The sequence below is a fragment of the Macaca thibetana genome, chromosome 7 (genome assembly GCF_024542745.1).
Source record: "Macaca thibetana thibetana isolate TM-01 chromosome 7, ASM2454274v1, whole genome shotgun sequence".
Lineage (NCBI taxonomy): Eukaryota > Metazoa > Chordata > Mammalia > Primates > Cercopithecidae > Macaca > Macaca thibetana.
Genome location: NC_065584.1, coordinates 47,072,495 through 47,088,949, shown reverse-complemented (window position 1 = coordinate 47,088,949; position 16,455 = coordinate 47,072,495). Strand labels below are relative to the sequence as shown.

Here is a 16,455-nt window from a genome sequence, read left to right as displayed (position 1 = left end):
AGAGAGGGCATGTAAGAAATTAAAGTAATTGGCCCTTCCTATTTTCCAGAGAGATTTCCGCAGCGTCCTTTGAAGCCTGTCAGGGTCATTGAAAGCTATCTTTGTGCAGGGTGTTTGTTTTGGGGAGTGAATGTGAAGAATGTGCAGAGATTCCCTGTGAGAGCCCCTCCTGCAGAGGGTGGCATTTCTCCGTGGCCCAAGACAGGGAGAATAAACACCCTAGTGACTTAAATAAACACCGACTTAATGATCCAAAACACTAACAAGGGAGATTGGGACCCTGAGCTCCCAAACCAAATGATGGTCTCTGAGTGGCTGTGTGCACATCTGTCCATCACTGGGGGAAAAACGACTTTATAAGTAAAAGTGTCTACAGTTAAGTACAGTGACCATTTCTCCCTGGAACTCAAAGCTATTTGACAGTTTTAAAAAATAAGAAGGCCTTGATTTCCCCACACACACCTCAGTTTTCCAGACCAGAACAGAAAGAATAGGAAAGAGTAAGAAAGAATAATCTATTAATGGTGACATTTACAGATGGGGGGAAATCAAAATTATGAAACTGTCATGTCAGAAAATAAATAGACTCTCCCTGGGGAACAATATTTTACAAAGCACAAGCAAGCCAATCCTGTTATCCTGAGTAGAATTTTAATAAATAATGCCATTTGTTTCACTAATTTTAAAAGCTAAATACAGAAGATACATCATTTTGCCCCAGGCAAAAATAATATGGAGCCTACATGATTACTGGGATTTTTCTAGACACTATCCGGCAGCACTGCAAAAGAGCTCCTGTCCTTCTGGTCTGCTTTCTATTTGTACAAATTAATTCACAATGTTTCTATCCTTGTTCTCCTTCCCTTTTTTTGTCTTCAAGCAGATAAATTATTTTTACTTTCACAGTCTTGTCATAAACTTGTTAACACAAAAGAGCTTAGTTAACATATGAATGCTGTGAAGAGATAGTGGTAAACAAAATTGCATATCTAAATAATAAAAGTTAATAAATACCCCAAGGCTAAATTCACTCTTTCTGTCATATAATTAATCTAGTTACTACTCTTGGTTCAGATGATGGCCTTCAAAGTACCCTGCAATTCACAGCCACCATTAAGAAAGAAAGAAAAAAAAGTATTTTTTTTTAAATAGGGCCCAATGATAGCAATACACCACTCACCTTTCAGAAACAGAATCATACTCCTGGTGTTCTACTAAGTTTTAATTTAGACTGCTTTAGGTACAATAGAAAAGAAACCTGAAAACACATGCTGTTTTAGTAACAAATACCAGGTTGCCAGATTCGTTGGCATACCTTTGCAAACTAGAAACTAGAAACAGGAGAAACCCTTAACAGGAGTAGGCTACAGATATGAAAGCTTTGAGGGCATGAGTAATGGCATTCAGGAAAGTGTTTTTTCACATTGGTACATTTTAGAGTTTGTCATTAAAAAAAAAAAAAAACCCAAGAAAACAAACAACAACCAAAAAATCCCACTAAATTTGACAAAAATAGTTGCATTACTAATGGTCACGTCTATTTCTGTCTCACATAGAGAGCATTAAGACATTTAGGCACTTGTTTTTTCCTCCTAATACTGTTCTTTTAATCTACATTAAATCGTTTAACACTAAATATGAAAAATGTAAACTTAATTTGTCCTCATCAAAGAAAGTCATAGATTGTGTTTTTCCTATTCACCTTAAGAATGTAATCAGTTCTTCCGAGCCTGCAAGCTCTTATTTTCACTATTTTTATCTCCCTTTCTCTTTCTCTCTCCATTTCCTTTTCCTCTTCACAACACATTTCTCCATATATAAATTAAAAGTAAATAATGAAAAGCCAGTTGATTTGTAATTCCCGTTCATTGAAAAAAAAAAGAAAGGCTGCTGAAACAGGCGTATCAGTTGCCCAGAACTGAGACTGGGTGTCTGGGTGCTTTTGTTTGTTTGGGTTTTTATTATTATTATTATTATCATTATTATTATTATTATTTATCCCCTGATCTCTGCATTGGGAAGGAAAATGCAAAAGTGGAAAGAGTTGGAGAGAAAAGGGAGATTAAGCTTGAGATCGCTGTTGGTTTTGATTTTTAAAAAGATATTTGTGAAAGTCCACCATTCCTTTATGCGCAAAGAACTCCAGAAACAAGCTGCAAAAATGTTCCTGATTTCTATTTACAAGTGTCCCTAGTCGCTGCAGTGGTTGCTGCTCCAGGCATCCCTTCGAGGCCCCAGTCCCTCCCCACTTAGGAACCCAAGTCCACCAGACTGGAGGTGAGGGGGCCGAGCAGAGAGTCTTGGAGCTGATGCTGGTGGGCCTGCAGACCGTGACTGGGCTGCGAGGCTGTTAAGCCCGGGAGAGAATAGTTTGAGCTCCTGGTGTGGCCCATATTGCCCTGCAGCAGAAGGACCGAGTTCTGGTCTGGACTTTGGGGAGGTGAGAATTCCTCTTCTGAGCTGGACATGAGCGGCTTGCCCCCTTCCAGAGGAGAGAGTTGGTTCTGCTTGTTGGAGGAGGAGTTATTGTTTTCGGTGTTCTCCCTAAGAAATAGAGGACAACACCATATGGTTAAAAAAAAAAAAAAAAAAAGTAGGTTAAAAAAAAGTGTGAGATGGAGGGAGGGGAGCTGGAAGGAGGAAAGGGCCATTGTGCAATCTGTCACCAACCCAAATGGAGGAGCTCTACCCTTCCACCCATCCCCAAGGGTAATGGGGGAGGTGAGGAGTCAGAGGAGCCTGGAGAAATGGAGAGCTACAGACAGAGCCTCCTGTTAGGAGCCAGGTCCTTTTCTCTTTCAGATTTCAGAAAGCGATAGATTAGCAGGATTTATTTGAAACATACAAAATATATGTTTTAAATTTTGTTCAAGCAGTTACATTTAAATACATATCAACTAGCACCATATTTAAATGTAACTAACTTTGAAAATCTTTCAATAGATATTGGTGATAAAGAAATGATAGAGGACAGAGTCCAATGCACAAATGTTTGGGGTGAATCAAGTCCATTGCCTTGTTCCCATATGAGGAGACAAACATCCCGTTTTCCTGCCCCAGCCCAGAGTTGGTGGTTTTGGAGACACAGGACAGGTCATGGGAAGTGGTGCCCAGAGCGGCCCAGTGACCTGAGTAAACACAGGGAGTGCAGCCAGTCTCTCTGATTTCATCTGGAGTCGGCCCTCGGGCCTGGCTTATAGGACGGCCGTTTTGCAACTAAAGGCTAACTGCAACCCTACAATCCCTGATCCTGTGTTACTTGCTAACCCTTCAGCCCCTCGTGTCCCCCTCTCAAACTTCCTACCAACACCCACCCTAACCCATCCTTTCTGGGCAGGGGAAACTTCGCCGCCCGGCACAGGCTGCCAGCGGGCGCCGCGCTCTGGGGCGTCAGTCCCGGCACTCCGTGCCGGTTAACTTCAGGATTCGCTTCCCTTGCCGCTTCCGCCTTCCGAGTGCTCGCCGGTCCTCCCGACTCCTCGCGCCTGTCTCCTCCTTTCTTTCCCCTTATCCTCACAGTCTCTGTCTCCCGGCAAGCCCATTTCAGCAGAATTTATCCTGGCTCTGGTTTTCCACTAAGCAAGAAAGGAAGCAAGATCTTCCGCCCCCAGTCTTGGAAGCGAACAAAGGAAAACCTAAGCGGCCCCTGCGCTCAGATTTCCCCCCAACTCTTTGGCTTCGCAGAGCGCTCTCCCCGCCACAGCCACCTCCCCACCGTTCTTCCGAATCTCTGTCGGAAACTCTACAGAGAACAGAAGGAGCCTGGCCAGGTGGCCGAAGGTGTTGCCCTGAGGTGGGGGAAGGTAGAGACCAATTTTGAAAACATTGCCTTATGAGCTCCAGTGCGAGAGAAGGCTGCGAATGGAGACCCTTTCCTCGTCTGGGCAGGCAGCGCGTTCAGCCAGACCGACGGGCTGCAGTGCCAGGCCACGCGCGAGCGAGCACGACGAGGATCAACCCTTTCTTAATTTGGGGCTCCGGGGAGTAAATGCAGCGCCAACTCTCTCCAGAGCTCTCTTTTTGGTGTGTTTTTAAAAGACCCCGCCCTTTGTCCAGCTAGTGAGAAATGAAGCAGGCGACCCCTAATCCAAAAGACTATAGAGAGAGAGCGGTGGAGAACCCGCAAGGAGTGGGGGCAGAGCCAATGTCTCAGACCAGCTTCACCCCTCTGGGGAGCGAAGAGGAGAGAGGTTCGCTAACCTCAGCTCCCACCGAACTCCTTTCCTTGCGACACCAATCAACACTTCACTGCCCGTTGATTTAGAAACTCACTCTCCACCCACCACTCCAAGCCGCGGCCAGCCAGGGAGGCATGAAAACCAAACCTAGTGCCAATATTTCCCGACACTCACATCCCAGAGAAACCCACGCGCGGGTGCTCAAAGCAAATGAGGCCCCATTCTTAGCAAGGAACCTCAGAGTTCATGAACTTTCGCTGCAGCGCTGCGGAGGCCTGCGCGCCGCCCCGTGGACGGGCTTCGGCCGGCCAGGAGGACTTGGTGGCTGGTGCCTGCGGGGGCGGGAGGGGGCGAAGGGGAAAGGAAGGCTTCCTGGGGTCGCCCGAGTCGCGGGAAGCACGCCGCGTACCTTTCCTTGGCCTCCGCGGCCCGGTCTCTTTGCCTCCGGTTCTTAAACCAGTTGCTGACCTGCGTGGTGGTGAGGCCGGTAGCTTCGGCCAGCTCCCGCTTCTCGCGCGGCGAGGGGTAGGGATTGTGAGCGTACCACTCCCGCAGGACACCCCTCGACTTCTCCTTGAAGCAGTAGCTGGTCTCCTCGCCGTCCCAGATGGTGCGCGGCAGTGGAAATTTTCGGCGCACCCGATATTTGCCCACGGCGCCCAGGGGTCGGCCGCGCAGCTTCTCGGCCTCCACATAATGCGCCTTCAGCCACAGTTGCTGCAGTTTGGGGTGGTTGTGAGGCGAGAACTGGTGGCTCTCCAGGATCTTGTAGAGCTCACGGAAGTTGCCGCGGTGGAAGGCGACCACCGCCTTGGCCTTGAGCACGCTCTCGTTCTTGTGCAGGTGGTCGCAGGCGGGCAGTGACCACAGGAACCTACCCAGGCGCTCTAGGTTTCCGCCTTGCTGCAGAACCTCGCACACGCATGCCACTTGCTCCTGCGTAAAGCCAAACGACGGCAGCATCGACATGGCTGGGGCCTGCCGGGGCGCACGGCCCAGGCGCACGCGGCAGGGAGCAGAGCCGAGAGGCAGGGGGCGGCGGCCGCAGGGAGGGGGGCGCGGCTGTTTCTAACCTCCTCCTTAGGCTTTGCAAAGGCGAAAACCCGAGTCAGAACTTGGAGGTGGGCAGCCAAGCAAGAGAAGGCGGAGGAGTAGGGTACGCTCTGAACACGGAACCGCCGGCGCACTCAGTAGCCTTTAGGGCCTTGCTGCCTCCGACCTCCCGCCCGGTGGATGCTGCTAGTTGCCGGGGAACTTGGTTTCTGTTCTCCCCGCAGCGGCCTTAAAGCTCGCAGCGTCCCCGGCACGCTGATTGGCTGCGGGCGGCGCCTATCCCGGGCTGGCCAGCCAGCGCGCCGCCCGGCTGGGCAGGGAGGCCGCACCGCCCATCGAGGCCGCACCGCCCAGCGCGGGGAGGGCAAGGCTGAGGAGCTGGGGGTTGGGGGTGTTGCCGGGGCTGCGCAGGGAGGGAGTGGTGGGAGGAGAAGGAAGAGGAAAGGTGGGAAGCCAGTTGGGGTCTGAGGGAGCTGCGCTGCGGAGGTGTGGGGAGATAGAGAGTGGGTGAGCGCGTCAGGACCCTGCAGCGCGGGACCCGTCACCAGTATCACCTAAGGGGAGTCGCGCAAAACTCCGCACAAATCAATTACTCCAAACCTTAATTCCTCCCCTCTCCCTCCGTACTCTTGCTTTCATCCCTTACAAACTTGCCCTTTCCCGGTGAGCTCATATTTAATTACTTTAATGTTGGAATGAATAAATAATGGATTGATGAATAGCTTATGGAACGCGATAAATAATTCAAGAGCAGACCTGGGTCTCCGCATGCAGCCTCTGGAGCAGTGGCTTCTCTTCGGGTTGGCTTCAGCTCGAGAAGCCAACCCTATTTCCTTCCCCCTCCCCCCACCAACTCCCACTGTCCTCCCCCAGCTGCCGCACACCACCCTCCAAAGGGCACAAGTACTCCCAGTCGGACAGCGTTTCCCTCATTCACAAAGGACGTCCATGATTTGAGACCAGGCAAAGAGGTGTTTCGGGCATACTTGCTGAGCACCTAGAGACTCCGAGCGTTCATTTGTGATTTGGTATCTTAATGTTCTGCGGTTGAAACCAGCAGGTTCCTGAAGCTTCTGGACTCAATTTCCCCATCTGTGCTGTTGCGTTTTCCAATGCCACTTCTGCTACTGAGGAATGCCGAGAAGCTTTACTTGCTATTAGCAAAAATGCTTTGGGAACCTCGTACGAAAGGCGCTGGATGTGGTGTAAATTAAATAAAATTGTGCCCGGCTCCAATAACCGTCCGGTTGTAACATAATCCTTACCCTGCTCTGAGAGGGACACTGCCCTCAAAGCGAGGACGACAGCGGCTCCAAGAAGATTAAATAAAGAGGGGTGTGTGTGTGTGTGTGTGTGTGTGTGTTGCAATGCTGGCCTATTTTGCTGCCAAGGAATGAAAGATGTACTGCAATTTAAGTCCCATCATCTGCTGTTTTGTTTATGTGTGGAGAATGCTTAGTAAAACTGCACAAACAAATGAAGTTGTAATTATCTTAAGCCTCATTTGCACACCTGGTTCCAAAGCAATTATTAAAAAGATTTTGAAGACAATTAGCCTCTCTAAACAAAGATAATCTATTGTCAGTAGCTGAGACCAGCAGGAGATAAGAACAATGCGTGGAGATAAGGGAAGCCAAATGGTGGAAGGAGAGTGACTTTATGACTATACTTATCTCTGATTAGATAAGTTCAAAACAGAATTCTAAGTACACTTCAAAAATGCTTTTGATTTCAATGTGCCCTCTTAGTGAGTGGTGAAGAACAAACTGTAGGCTCCTTAAACTAGCTTGTCTTCTTTAAATATGTTTTGATTCCTTTAATCAAAGAGCCCAGCACCACAGAACCTTTTGCATATTGAGATGCAAGTGGGAGAAGGAGAAGCAGTGTCTGGGTTTCCCCTTTTATTATTAATATGGTTTTAAAATGATGCACCCAGTACAGTGCACCCTGCAACATACATTCTAAACTCATATAGGGTTCCCACCTCAGGGTTGCCACATGGGAGATTCCAAGTAGACAGGAAGCTGCTTCTCTGCTGAACATAATGCTTTCTGCATCCTGGAAACTCTTGCTTATTCCATGCAATTAGATCTTGGAAGCAGATGCTTATATTTCATTACCTTAGGCTTTAAAAAAAAAATGCATTTAATGGGTGTGCATTCTTTCAAAAGAGCCTCTGCCATATAGTATGCCCAATGACTTTCTAAACTGGAAGCTTGGCACTGCTAAACCCAGAGCCACCTCTGGTAATTTCCCCTCACTGTCTCATTTTAGTGCTTATGATGTTTCACATGAAGTCTTAAGGAGCTGCAGTGTCCTCCCAGAAGGAATGTCTCTGCTTGAAACAGTCCTTATTGACATGGCAGCTGTGTGAGGACCGGAACGGAGGCTTAAACCCGGCTCTAAAAAATCAGTTAATACCCTAAAGTCTGGAGCAAGTGCGCACAATTACAAGGAGGGGAGGGTCTTTAAGCACAACCACGTCTCTTGAAAGACAAACAGTATGTTGAGTATGAGGTCTGCTTTGTAATTAACAATTCTGTATAAGGAAATGAGGCATAGCCTGGACAAATAAGGGCAGGTATACATTTACAGAGGATGACAGAGAGCAGAGAGATGGCAATTAGACACGAATAGGACCACCTTCCCCCCCACCCCACCCCGGCTTCCTCCAGACCTACCTGCCTATTTCTTTTTACTTATCTTCAAAAGGAACCAGGACGTACTATACATTGCCGTCAACTGGGAAAACGACGTGTAGAAGCTGTGATTGCGGGAACCCGGGTAGAAGAGAAGAGGTGCTCTTCCTCGGAGGCCGTGACCGGGCCCGCCAACATTTTTCCTCCCGCTTAATCCAATAGATCGAGTAACTGGAAATGGAAAGTGCTCTGCGCTTTATACCAAGGAGTCTACCTGCTATTTCGATCCCTCGGTTAGGGGAACCAATTGTTATAAATGTTAATTATTGGCTCGGATATATAAGGTTTCCCAAAATGGAATCTTTTACTGAAAATCACTAAAAAAGATAAAATGACATGAATTTACAAACCACCTAAACCAAATGATCCATTTAAAATCGCACGCAGAAAGGTTTGAGTTGTTCTGGTAACATAAAACCTTTGCTGTCAATGCAAATCGCACGAAAAGCAGAGATGCGTTGGAGATTTAAAGGAAACAAGCAACTCTAGCCAGCGGCTGCTGCCCTCGCCGCAGCGCGGCTCGGGAGAGAACACCGCTGGCAAGGAGCGCCCGATGCTAGGTTTCGGCTCTCCAGTGCCTCCTCTGTGCAGGTAACGGCCGCGTGCGCATAATTAGTCGACAAAAAAGCATTCAGTGGGACAGCATTAGCAGTTGCTAGGGTTTCTCAGCTGGGTTCACATAGGCCTTGATGCAAACACCCCTAGCTGGGACCCACTTGTTTCCCTTCTGGCTTGGAGCAAGATACTTTGGGGCTCCCGGGCAGCTTTGTTGTAATTCTTTCACCATCCAGAACGACGGTGAGGATCCTACTCTACCTACAAATATTTGGAAAGGGAGGGCACAGAGAGGTGTTTCTTCAATAAGTTCGTGTCATCGCTCTGGGGCAGTGCGGAGACTCCCCAAATCCGGGCTGAAGTGCCAAAATTATTTTTCTTGTGCTTAGTCGGAAACTCCGGGTGCCCTCGACCCTTGGGAACTCCGACTCTGACGGCCGGCGTGGCGCCGGAGCAGCAGCCCACCTGTTCCTGGGGGACGCCGCTCCCCACGAGGTCTGAATAGGCCTGGGGCTCAGGCAGAGAGATTTGCGGACTCAGAGAAGAGAAACCCAAAACCAGTCCATTAGTAAATGAGTTTTGTGTTGTCAAGGTTCTTTCCCATCCACTTGCTGTTCTGAAAAATAGATCACGTTTCGTTATCTTTAGTGGGAATCTGCAATGTGACACCGGATCCGCGCGGCCCCCGCCTCCCTCCCTGCCTCTCTCTGCCTGGCGGAGGGGAGCAGGCGGGCCTCCTCAGCTTATTTCTGAACAATGAAGATTTGTCTGTTCCCCAAGTGTATTTATCTATGTACGGAGGGAGGAAGTTTTCTCCTGGAAGCGGGAAGCTCGAGAGCAGAGCCTCCTACTTCCTTGGTGCGAAAACGCTGCGCTGGCCCAAGATTCAGGGCGACCGCCGCCCCCCACCACCACCACCACCGCCCACACCTGGACAAACAGAGCCAGCTGTGAGCCTGACTCGCCATTGAAAACCGTGCCGCCCCGCGCGACTCCCGAAAATACCATCTCCGTATTGTCTCGAGGTCGGGGAAGGGAGAAAGAGAGAAACACACACAGACTGATGGACCGACCGAGGGTCAAGCGCTGGGAGAGAGCTCAGATTGGAGGGGAACAGAGCTGGGGTGTGTGTCTTTGGAAGAGTTATCCTCTCTCTCCCTCTACGTGTGTCCCCGCGGCAGGTCTTTCCCAGAGTGTGTCTCTGACTCTTTTATCCATCTGAAAGAGGACCCTCGTTCATTCTGTCTGTATGTGAACCTGTTTCTCATTCTCTCTCCTTATCTCTCTCTTCCTCTCTTTCTCCTCTTTCTCGTTGATTTTCCTGTTCCTCTTCCTCTTTCTTCCTCCTTCCCTCCCTCTCCCCCCCACCACGCCCCCCGCCGGCTCTCGGCCCTCATTTTTCTCTCTCCGGGACTGGGCACTGTGAGGTTTCACAGAGTGTGTTTATGTCACCCACTGACTGAGGCAGCGCAGGTAAGTTCACTTGAGAGTAGACCCTCAAGTCTGGGCGGTGTAGTAGGCCTTACTTGGCGAGAACCTTTCACGGGGAGTGGAGGGCGGGCAAAAGATGGCCTGGCCTGCAGGGAGGGTGGGCAAAGGTGTATTGGCCACCTAGGGGAGAAAAGGGCTAACCAGCTGCCCTCAGAGGAAGCTCTGACCAATCGCCAGGTTTGAGCTAGAAGACCCTACTCAACATCAGATGGCAACTACCTCTCTGGAAAGTGGTGCCAAGGTGTCACAAGAAACAATTCTTAAGAATTTAAGGGACTCCGCGCCCCCCCCACCCCCCGCCCATTCCCTGTCTTTTAAAATCTCTCCTTAGGGCAGGTTTATGAAATGAAACTCTCCAAAACCGCTTATCTTCCATTGAATTTCCAATCAACTTTTTTTTCTCAACTTATGTACATCCTGAATACCACATCTGTCTAAGCTAAAAAGAATTTCCTTTTGGGAGGTGAAAGCCTGCAGCTCCTCCTGTTCAGAGGAAAGTGCTAGTGACGGTAATGCAGGGTGACACTAAATAAACAGTTAGGGTGGACTGGAAAGATGGAGTTAATTATCCAGTGAGCTGTATTTCAGCCCGGACCATCAGGCGCTGATTTGTTTTGGCTCATATTTGGAGGAAGGAGACAAACCACTCTCTTCTCCACATCTCCTTGGGATCCTGATCATTCATGTCTTCAACAAAACAAAAAACAAAAACCACTACCCAGGTATCACTGCTTCACTTAAATTTTGTTTTATTACTCCGCTGCAGGCTCTGAAAAAAATGTCCACTCCATTGCCCCATATCCCTGGAGGGAAGAACCAAAGCGACTCAAAAATGCACTCCCACGAGAAAAAAAAAAATGAAGCTATTTAGAGTCCAAATGGTAAGGAGGCCCAATGACAAGGAAAGCAGACATTTAGGGCTCCTCCCCATCTCTTCACTTGAATTCTTACAATAAACTTATAAAACTACGTGTTTATAAAAACTAAGATATTGGCTTGGTTTCATGATGGTTTTACTCCACTCTCCAAAAAATCAGGCTTCGTGAAATTTGAAATGCAATTAGATTTATCGTTAGCGTGATTCATTGACTATCTGGTTTCCTCAGGTAAACTTGCACTTACATATAAATCCTAGTAATTTGAAACTTCTCCCTCCCCACTTTGCCTCCCCCACTCCCCCACATTCTGATATTAATAATCCCCGGCTGCCCCTCTTTCCGGGTCATTACGGTACTGCTGGTCTCTAATCAATCCTAATGCGATGGCAATTGGAGTCCCTGATGACTGCGGCTCGGGTTTCTTGTAATGGCTCTACCACATTTTCCTGGACCTCCTTCTTTAACCTGAGATGCCAGGGGGACGAGTCTCTTCTCGGCTGCTGATTACTTCAAGATGTGGGGGCTGGTTTGAGCTGAAGGATAAAGACACGCGCACAGCGTGGCTGCCACAGCAGGCGAGAGCAGACATCTGCACGCGGGGCGCTGCCACCCGAAAACCTTTCGTTACTCTCTTTTCTTTCCCCCCAGTTTCCAGGCCCAAACTCACCCTGGTGGACCGAGATGAAGATTCTTAGAGCAGATTTTTTTTTTTTTTTTCCTGGTGCGGAAAGGCCTGGTGGTCTCTGGGACTCTCCAGTTATCGAGCGTTCCCACCCTACAGCGTCCACCCAGCCGCAGGCCTGCCCCTGGTTCAGGAGTGAACGCCTTCTCCCATTGCAAAGAGCCAGCTTCTCTTTCCTTCGGGTCGTTTCTCCCGATGCCTTCCTCCTCCCCAATTGCCCAATTGTAGAGTGGGTGTCCTGAAGAGAGACTGGAATCTCCGTCCCCCCCCCCGCCCCCATCTCATTCACTAACCCTTGACCTTTCTCCTGTTCCTTATCCCAGCAGTGCCTGAAGTTCCCAACCTGTTCCTGACCCAAAACCCAGACCCTGAGACCAGAAGCTTGGCCTGGTCCTATTGGGATTTGACCTCTTCTCCCTCGACCTTTGGGGATTCGTCGCTGGGAATCCTTAGCCTTTAGAGATAAAGGGCCAACACTCCTTTCTCGCTGGTGCCACCCGGAGAGGACCACAAGTGGGAACTTGCGCCTGCCTCCCTTCTCCCCGGCCGAAAGCTCTAGTTCGCCTCCCCTACTCCCGGTCCAGGCTCGGCAGCCAGGCAATCAGCATGCTCGCGGCATTTGTATTCTTCCATTTCTCAGCCTAAGCCTTTTAGTGTAACCAGAGCTCAGGATAATTGCCACGTCTCTGCCGTGATACTTTTTAAAACAAGATAATGCTTCTGAATTGCAGAAGAAAGTGCTGCGGACAAATTGGGCGCTGAGCTGCTGAGATGGATCGCTTTGTTAGTTGGGGCCAGTGGTTTGTGACTCAATTAGTGCATTTCTGGGAGCCGCCTGTGTTGTGCAGTAGGGTCAGCTGGAAGCAAACTACCCCTGTGGCACCCAGGAGCGGGTAGGAATTCGGGGGGGTGGGAGCACTTCAGGCCTGTACCTCAGTCGGTGCATACCCACGCCGTGGATCTCTTTTTGCGTTCTCACGCAAGCATATTGTTCGGATTCTAAAGGATCCAGATTTTCGCGGACAGAAGCTCGACCGCCTCTGTTCCCAAAAGGGCCGCGCGGCATTTGTCTGAATGACCAGTCCTCTGAGCAGTGGGAAAAGAGACATTGGGTAGAGGGTGCTGGGAAGGTGCCCACTCACCCATGCTCCTCTGCGCGTCTCGCCCACTCGCTTAGGCTTGGACTTTGAAACAAGGTTTCCAACACCGCGGCAGTGCTTGACAAAGCCCTCCTGGAAGCCAGCAGGGTGAGGCTGCCAGCAAACAGGCGGGCTGCGAGGGACGCTTTTAGGACTTGGAAGAAGGCCGTAAGATGTTTCCTTACCTCTACTCAAGTTCACCCGCCACCCTCACCCAACACCCGGGTGCAGACCCGGGTCCACGTTTCGCGGACTGATCCTGGGCCTCAGTATAACACGCTGTGCCAGGTGCGCGAGCGCAACCAAGTATCCGCGCGTGGACGCCGGGGGAGGCTTCACCGCCCGGTGTGCTCGCAGCCCTTTCCGCTGGCCCGCGGCGCGGGGTCTCGGAGAGCTGGGCCTCACTCGTCGCCCCGCCGCCTACACCAGAAACTCCCTCCCCGGGCTGCGCGGGAGCTCTCGGGTGCCGCGTCTGCGCGGGGCCGACTCAGCCCAGGCTTGTAGCCAGAGGTCGCGCTATCGCGCCGGGCTGGCCTGAGGGCCGGGACGCGGGCAGGCTTCGGCCCTTGCTCGCTGCTCTCTGGGGTTGTTCCCTCGGGCGGTGCGTGGGGCCCACAGGCGTTGGGGCATGAGGAAAGAGGGGCCGGGGCCTGAAGGGCGGGGACCACAAGGAGGCGCGGGGAGGTCAGTGGAGCCGAGAGCCGGCGCAGGCCGGCGGCGGCGCGGCCGGAGGAGAAAGAGGGCGCTGTCTTCCTGGCAAAGGAGTTTTCGCCCGGCCGGCAGGAACCGAAACAAAAAACAAAAACAAGAAAGAAAATCTGCCCGGCCGAGCCCCCGGAGGGAAGAGCGCGCGGCAAGAAGGGTCTGGATAGCGGAGCGGATTCTCGGCCCAAAGCCCGGGGACCGCTCAGCCCACCTTGGCCTCGCCAGCGCCACGTAGTCCCGGACGGGACTTGCGAGGAGGGAGTTTTCTTTGGCTTCTTTAGCAGTCTCCATAATCGCCTTCTTTTAGAGCCATCCCTCCCTCACTTTTTCCCTCCAAAAACTGGAGGCGTTGGGATGAGGACGGCGACGCTTCGCTGGCGAATGAGGTGCCTCAGTTTGCGCGAGACGAGCGGGGGAATCGGGATCTCCTTTCAGTAAGCGGAGCCGGCTTCTCGGTTTCGTGGAACCTGCGGTCGGAAGCCGCGACCCTAGCCAGTCCTTCGCGTCGAAGCGCCGCAGCAAGTGGACTTAGTTTGGCCGCGCATTACCCAGGAACAGCAAAGAGATGGAAGACCGTCTCATTTACCGTCACCAACTGGCCGGGAAGCGCACGCAGAGACCAGTAAGGTCCCAAAGACAACTACTATCAACCATTCTCCACCCAAATCCACGCATCAAAAAAACTGAACTCGTGTTAATGCGGGTGAAGCAGCTATCCCTCCATTCCAAAAGTACATACTTCTCTGTCATCTACCCAGGATAATGTGTTCTTGCCATGAGCGTAGTAAACCAGGCAAAGCAAAACAAAAGGATCCCAGACTCACTTCTCTTCTGCCTTGAAAGGTCACTCTGGATTCATGGACGTAAAGGCCCTCCTGATTTGTACATAGATACTAGAGCCGATCATCTCCTTCCACGTCTGCCGCCAGAGCGCCTCAAACTCCAGTCTCTATTTGAATTTCCTGGGAAGTCTTGACTCTTCTGTAACCCCTCCAGCAGAATCCAGAATCCAGGTGGCCTTGTAGTTCCGCCTTTGGCAGGAGAGCTATTTCCTAGGAGTAACTGGGTGGGCTGCAGTCCGTCTGCCTCTTCACATTGAGAAGCGCTTCTCTTGTGGGAACGTCTGTTTCTATTCAGCCGATTTTCTAATTTCTTTGATCAGCCTAAATATTTTCTTGGCAAACGGAAATTGACCATGCCATGAATATGATAACAACCTGCTTGGAAAAAAAGCTATTTTGTTTCCAAGCAGGAGGAAAAAAAGGGGTGGGGGACGGTGGAGGAGGCTGGCTGTTAGGAATGCCTGTAACAGATTCCAGCATATACATCTTTTTGCAGTCTCTGAAGCAGCTTTGTGAAAACTGCCTTTTCTCTCTCTTGAAGCTTCTTTCCTTTCTCTCCTCTCAGTTAAAAACACACCTGGTCTCCTAAAAGCCTTTGATACTCTTTATTAAAAAATAGAACTTCAATGGATGCCTCAGGAGACTTTCCCTTTAAAACACACAGATGAAAGGCAAGGTTAATACAATGTTCTCTTAATCCCTTTGCCTTCTGAGTCAAAATAAATATTTTCTTCTGCATGTGATTGTACATCCTGCCATTTGGCTATGGCTATAAGCAAATTGACGGTAATAAAAGTGTTTTGAGGCTGTGTATTAAATGCCGTTCTCTTGAAACCAAGGGAGGGGAGGGAGGAGCCTTACTTCACAGGCAAGAATTGGTGGATTTCTGAAAAAGCTGCAAGAAAAGGACCTTTCACCTCTCATTAGTGATGCCATCAGTGCTCAGGCAGAGTGGAGCTGAGGTCATGTTACATATGGCACACAGTCTGCTCAGCACTTGAAACGTCAGCTTTGAAATTTTAGAGAGGGGAAAGGTCATCTTTAATAAGCTAAAGTCTGGGGCTCCCATTGCCCTCATTGCTAGCTGGGTGGGTGTCCATATGCTTCAAACCCTCTGCACAAGTTTTTTTTTTTTTTTTCTTTTTCTTTTTAATTTGCAGTTTTAAGCTGATTTTTGTTTCTTCGTTGAAATCTTAATGTTTTCAGCTGTTAATACTGCAAAAGGCCTTTCATTTTTATAACAACTTTGTCATCTTTTCTTTTCATGCAATCATAAAACTGTCTGTTCTGAGTGATAGCTTTTTAGAGCTCAACTTCCCAGGAGAAATGAAGTGTATCTGTCCATCTGCATACATGAATCCAGACATGTGGGCTATAGGGTTACCCTTCTGAATGGGTAATTTAGACTTCACTCTTGTATACTCATTATTTACTGAACCTTCAAAACATTGAAACTTCCGTATTATATGAAAACACTAGTTTATGAAAACTTCCTGGGTACTACTAAAATTTTTCATGCCAGTTACTGAAATTTCACATTTTATTTTTACCGTATGGGAGAAACTCCCAAATCAGAATATACTGCTTTTTCTAGAAGGCTTGAAATTAAGACTACCCAACAGATCCTATAATGGTAGATACAGTACTGAAAAAAAGGTGCTAACATCTCACTTCCTTGTTCAGAAAATATTAGAAACATTTGTGATTGTTTCATCCTCATATTTGTTTAAGAAGTGAAGTCAACCAAACCAAAGCAACTGGCCACACATGGTAGCTCACGCCTGTAATCACACACTTTGGGAGGCCAAGGTGGGCGGATCACCTGAGGTCAGGAGTTCAAGACCAGCCTGGTCAATATAGTGAAATCCCATTTCTACCAAAAATACAGAAATTAGCCGGGCATGGTGGCGCATGCTTGTAATCCCAGATACTTAGGAGGCTGAGGCAGGAGAATCACTTGAACCTGGGCAGCAGAGGTTGCAGTGAGCTGAGATCGCACCACTGCACTCCACCCTGGGTGACAGATAAGACTCCATCTCAAAACAAAACAAAACCAAAAAACCAAAGCAACTGAATTATCCCCAGATCTCTTCACAGACACCGTAAAGATGGATAAAAATACTTTTATGTAGGCCGGGCGCGGTGGCTCAAGCCTGTAATCCCAGCACTTTGGGAGGCCGAGGTGGGCGCATCACAAGGTCAGGCGTTCAAGACCAGCCTGGCCAACATGGTG

General features: G+C 49.5%; 2 protein-coding genes across 2 annotated transcripts in view; both read right to left on the bottom strand.

The window, feature by feature from the left end:
- Positions 1-16,455, bottom strand: part of DHRS7 (dehydrogenase/reductase 7) — a 977,513-nt gene that overhangs the window by 499,231 nt on the left and 461,827 nt on the right. The gene's annotated exons all lie outside the window — the stretch shown is intronic.
- Positions 630-5,453, bottom strand: SIX1 (SIX homeobox 1). Its single transcript, XM_050797815.1, has 2 exons — positions 4,588-5,453; positions 630-2,544 (listed from the first exon to the last, which is right to left on the bottom strand). The coding sequence occupies exons 1-2, from the start codon at positions 5,145-5,147 to the stop codon at positions 2,250-2,252; spliced, it is 855 nt and encodes a 284-aa protein (XP_050653772.1). The 5' UTR covers positions 5,148-5,453; the 3' UTR covers positions 630-2,249.

Bases quoted from the DNA above. Each gene is read 5' to 3' on its own strand.
- SIX1 (XM_050797815.1), bottom strand. From the start codon at position 5,147: ATGTCGATGCTGCCGTCGTTTGGCTTTACGCAGGAGCAAGTGGCATGC. The intron at 2,545-4,587 runs GTACGCGGCGTG...TCTATTTCTTAG, and splicing joins GCCGCGGAGGCCAAGGAAAG to GGAGAACACCGAAAACAATA.